The sequence below is a fragment of the Mandrillus leucophaeus genome, unplaced genomic scaffold, assembly GCF_000951045.1.
Source record: "Mandrillus leucophaeus isolate KB7577 unplaced genomic scaffold, Mleu.le_1.0 Scaffold1730, whole genome shotgun sequence".
Lineage (NCBI taxonomy): Eukaryota > Metazoa > Chordata > Mammalia > Primates > Cercopithecidae > Mandrillus > Mandrillus leucophaeus.
In genome coordinates this window covers 58,316-63,510 of record NW_012101733.1, presented here as the reverse complement: position 1 = coordinate 63,510, position 5,195 = coordinate 58,316, and the positions used below count along the sequence as shown (strand labels likewise).

General features: G+C 36.9%; 1 protein-coding gene across 1 annotated transcript in view; it reads left to right on the top strand.

The window, feature by feature from the left end:
• The first annotated feature begins 3,153 nt into the window (after window positions 1-3,153).
• The window catches only part of LOC105537497 (alcohol dehydrogenase 1A-like), a 58,732-nt gene continuing 56,690 nt past the window's right edge, over window positions 3,154-5,195 (top strand). The window contains exon 1 of the mRNA XM_011977113.1: window positions 3,154-3,254. Coding sequence (XP_011832503.1) covers window positions 3,237-3,254 — 18 coding nt within the window. The 5' untranslated portion in view covers window positions 3,154-3,236. The remainder of the gene's footprint in view (window positions 3,255-5,195) is intronic.

Sequence of the window (5,195 nt, the reverse complement as noted above, 5' to 3'; positions counted from 1 at the left end):
AATTTGTTACATCAGTAATAGAAAATTAACACACTTCTGTAGCAAACATGGCCGTCTACGGTCTGTGGGTAGACACATCTCCCTCTTTGACCACAACCTGGAAAAGCTCTCCAGTTTTAAGAAGTCATAAGATTAGGTTAGGTTCACCTGGATAATCCAAGCTAATCTTCCCATCTCAAGACCTTTAACTGAATCACATCTACAAAATCCATTTTTTTCCATGTAAAGCAACATAATCCTAGATTCCAGGGGTTAGGAGTGGACATCTTTGAGGGCCATTATTCTGCCTAGCACACAGGGGATTGCTGACCCAAACTGAACCAAGCATATCATCTCTCTGGATAAGCTGAATTTAGGATATAGTACTTGGTGGAAATGTAATATAGAATTGGGCTGGCTTACAGAGACACACACAGAGAAAGAAGCAGAGGAAAGTGATGCCTTGTGACCCCTAGAGATTGACAGGGTTATCTTTGGACATTCCAGATGTTGCTCCAGGCCTGCCATGGCCCTCTGATACTAGAACACTGACACTCAATCATGTGACAACTGCTCCTCCCTCCACAGCCATTTAAACTTTTAGAAGGTGAGGCAAAGAGTAAGCACAGAGTAGCTGCCGGATGGTATTAAGAAAGATCTCCTGGCTCTATGGAGTTTGTCCCAAAGTGCTTTTGGCAGTTCATGGAGCCATGTGTTCATGAAGCAATGGAAGCTCATGAGTGGATATCACATTTCCAAATCCATTAGGGCCTTGAAAACAAGGCGGTAGGGGCTATAATTCCTTGAAATGCTCTGTCTATAGGTGTGAGAGAGGATTAAACAGAAAAATGTATGAAAGGGGGTACTAGAGGAGAAAAATGTTTTCAAGATTATTTGTCCATATGTTGATTGGATCTATACCTCTCAATTGCAACTCATCTTTCTTACTAAATCTTAATAAAATATCTTTCTTTCAAGGCTTCCTCACTCTCAAATTAGATGTCATTCATTTAATTTAGTCAACAAATATCTGAACGATCACCCTGTGCCATGCATTAAGTTAAGAGCTGAGAGTGCACAATGCAAAGACGAAGTAGAGTCTTCCTCTTTTGATTCCACGTTTAACTTTCTCCTGGCACTGACCACTTCCTGCTTCACAGGAGGGTTCTCTATCTTCTCTACCTGAACACAGCCAATCCCACTGCTAATATGTAATCCCTTAAAAAGGAGACACTGAATCTTCTCTATTATTGGACTGCTTATAGAACAGTGCCTGTCCTAACATAAAGAAGCACGAGAATTCAACAATCTTTCATTAAACACCTATTCTACACATGAAACTAGGTACAGCTGATGATTTAAATGAAATTTAAAAACATCCCTGACCAGAAATTTCCAGTAGAATTTAGGAGACTTGTCTCTACACTAAATATAAATGGCAACAAAAGGGAATAGACCCTAAAACCACAGGAGGGATGCTAGTATGACAGGGATGGAGAGAAGTGAAGCACGACTGTGAGATGGAGTTAATATACCTCCACAAGGGCGACCTTGTTGGCTCTCAAGGTCGGCTCTCAAGAGACCTTGTGGCTCTCAAAGTTTGGGTAGGATTTGAATGGGCCAAAGAGACAGAGGGAAGAGAAAGAGCATGATGAGCAAGAGCTTGAGTGAGGAATGGATTCCTCTTTGGAGGACCACAGAGATACAAGCTTCTAAAGAGCATGGGCCTTGTATTGGAGAATGGGAGAAATAGTTGGATGAGAAGGCTAAAGCCAGGTTATCTGGGGCTATCTCCTTTCCCTTATACCTTTCCAAATGAGAAGCAACTGAAATCGTAGGACCTCCTTTGCTTTTCCATTGGGTGAATGTTTCTCGGTCTTGGTGTGAGTCTCAGTGCCTACATAATTAAAGTTTACTGAAGTGTTCCCTTGGCAATTTTAGAGAAATATGTCCTTTATGCTAATATGTTCATATTGACAGACTATATATAATTAAATAGTTGCCTCTATAGTTTTATGATGCCTCCAAGTGTGGATAAAAGAAAAATCAAACTCCTATTCTTAGAAAGTCATGAGGATACTTGTTACACTGATCAAAGGGCAATGGAAATGATCCAGTGAGGATTTTGCTCCATTTCTCACAATTATTTCAAATCCACCTCAAATGTCTGTTCCTCTACAATGTCTCCCGAGTCCTTCATTCTGAATAGCAACTCTGTCTCTGTTCCCAAAGCACTAACTGACCCCTGTGATAGGGCACTTCCCAGTCAGGCTGATATGTAGACTTGGTTGCCTGTGTGTCTTTTCCCCATAAACCGTGAACTTCCTTTTATGAATAATAATTGCAGCTAACATTTTGGAGGGTACTCCCATCTGCCAAACTCCATGATGAGTGTTTTACATGGATTTTTCCTTTATTCACTAAACAGTCCTTTAAAATGATGCCATTATTCATCTTCATCTTACACATAAGGAAACTAAGGCAAAAAAAATTCAGTGAAATAATAAGTCGAAGTACACAGAACAAGTAAGAAATAGGGTTGGCCTGGTCCCAAAAGCCATGCCATCACTGTTGCCCCATACTGTCTCTTGGCACAGGCAGAGGTCATGTCTTATTCATCACTGCTACTCCACTGGACCCAACTTAGTGCCTGATACAGGGAGGGGTTCAGTCCATACTTACTAGTTTTGAGTGGAGCAGAATTGCCAGGCACAGTGATCCCCTTTGCTGTGACTAATTGGGAGTCTGATTCTCTGCTTTAAAGACAACCAGGGTGCTCTCTCTGCCCTACTTCGTTTTTCCTGTTTCCTTACTCCTCTTCCTTCGTAGCCACCCCATGTGAATTCAAAGTTACAGCTTAGTGCAGACAAAGAGCATACAAGGCAAAACGACCAATGTAGGATTGAGAGAAGAGAAACAAGGAATTCCAGAGGCTGGGGGAAGAGTGAGGAAAAGAGGAAATGATTACAATTTATCACTTTAACTTAATATTTAACCTAATGAAAACAAAATCTTATCTGGAATTTGGAAGTCAATATGTTGATGGCTGGTTCAGTACCCTTTTCTTTGTTTTGACAGTCTGAGAATAATCCAATGGGTGTGGCTTAAAGACATCGGTCACATGTGGAATTGGAATTGGATGTTACACAAGCAACAAAATAAATATCTGTGCAATACATCTGCTTTATGCACTGAAGCAGAGAAGAAATCCACAAAGACTTACCAGTCTCCTGGTCTGCAGAGAAGACAGAAACAACATGAGCACAGCAGGAAAAGTAAGCAAAAAATATATTACTGTTGGTAATATATTCTCATCAGTATAACAAAGAAAGGAATACAGTATTTGATGAATAATTTAAAATTATTATCTAAATTAGAAATGATACACTGAAATATGATATGCAATATACACCTCAATATGTAATGTATACTGAACTGCAGTGGAAATAAGCTATTCTTAAATATCTTCAACAGGAATGTATAAAACCTGTATCTATTAAGTCTTTATTTCCTACATTAAATAAATTTGCAAATATGATAGTTTATTCCAAACTAATGACTGATTTGTAAATCTAAAGTTAGAAAAGTCTTTAATCGCAAGTTATCTTTATAATAAGACACTATAATTCAAATGTGTTATTATTTGTATTCATATTTTTATGAACACAAGAAGGTTGTCTGACAGAAGTTTGATGAGAAGAATTTGATTCAGAAGACTGAAATATCCTTCAACCTTACTATAAAATATCTTACAAAATGCTCTTTGATCTCACAGCATTAGAATCATTAAGGCTAAGCAAGACATCAACATACAAATTCTGATTAAAAGGGGTCCATTATGATACAATTCCGGAAATTTCCACAAAAATCCTATGGAACAGTATCTTCCCCATATAAAAGTTAATATGCTTTCACAGAAAATTAATAATACAATTTGAATAATAATACAATTTGAATCACTTAGCACTAGGAATACAGATATTTGTTTTTTTCTTCTATAAATGTGCGCTTATTTGTTCAATAAGTTTACAGGTGCATGTGGTCATTCAATATAATCAATTGATATTTTTTAATTGTTTAATTACATAAACCTGTGCAACTATTTCCAGTCATTTGTTGTGTTAGGAGTGTACCACACAGTAAAATATCTCACCATGATAATTCAATTTAAAGGTTCTGAGGTTTCTCTCTACGTTGTGTGACAAACAGGTTCATATCAATAAGACCGGTTGGAAATCACCAATAGCCCATTGTTACTGTTCTTATTCCACCTCACTTTACTTCCATTTATTACTAATTAATATTTACATTCCTAATAGACAATTACTAAAATAAAGAAAATTCAAATTTACCAAACTCAACTTAAAATAATGAGTTCATAGAGCAAAAGTATAAACCAACTATATTAATGAAAATAATAACTGATGAAATAGACAATCCTCCCCTCTTGGGTGCAACATCAATAGCTTAGCTTTTTGACAGCATTTCATTTGTGTTTACCTATCCTGCATTTTGTTTCTCTCAAATGCTAAATGGTGACAATACTAACATCTCTTTCATGAAGTAGTTTTGAGAATTAAATGAATACTGTAAAGCACTTAGAATCATATCTGGTACATGATTAAATATTAGCCACTATTAAATATTAATATTTAAATAAATATTAGCCACTATCATTATTATTGCTATTTAACTTTTTGCTAACTTTTTAACATCACAGAGTACTGAAAATGTGAGGCTAGATTAATTGTTACTCTCTGTACAGCCAGCTTTGAGACTTCGGGAAAATTATTCAATCACTGAGTCATTTGATTCTCAATTATTTCAGCTGTAAAATAAGCCAATAATTCAATAGTACTGTCCTGGTAGCAGCCTTGTCAGGTTTAAAAATAATGCTCATTGTTTATAGCAGCACAATTTGCAATTGCAAAAATATGGAATCAACCTAAATGCCCATCAACTAACAAGTGGATAAACAAAATGTGGTACATGTACACCACGGAATACTACTTAGCTGTAAAACAGATGAAATAACGGCCTTTGCAGCAACTTGGATGGAGCTGGAGGCCATTATTCTAAGTGAAGTAACTCAGGAATGGAACACCAAATATCCAATGTTCTCACTTAAAAGTGGTAGCTAAACTGTGAGGACATAAAGGATAAGAATGATATAAGGAACTTTGGGGACTGAGGGAAAATGGCAGTAGGGGGAATGA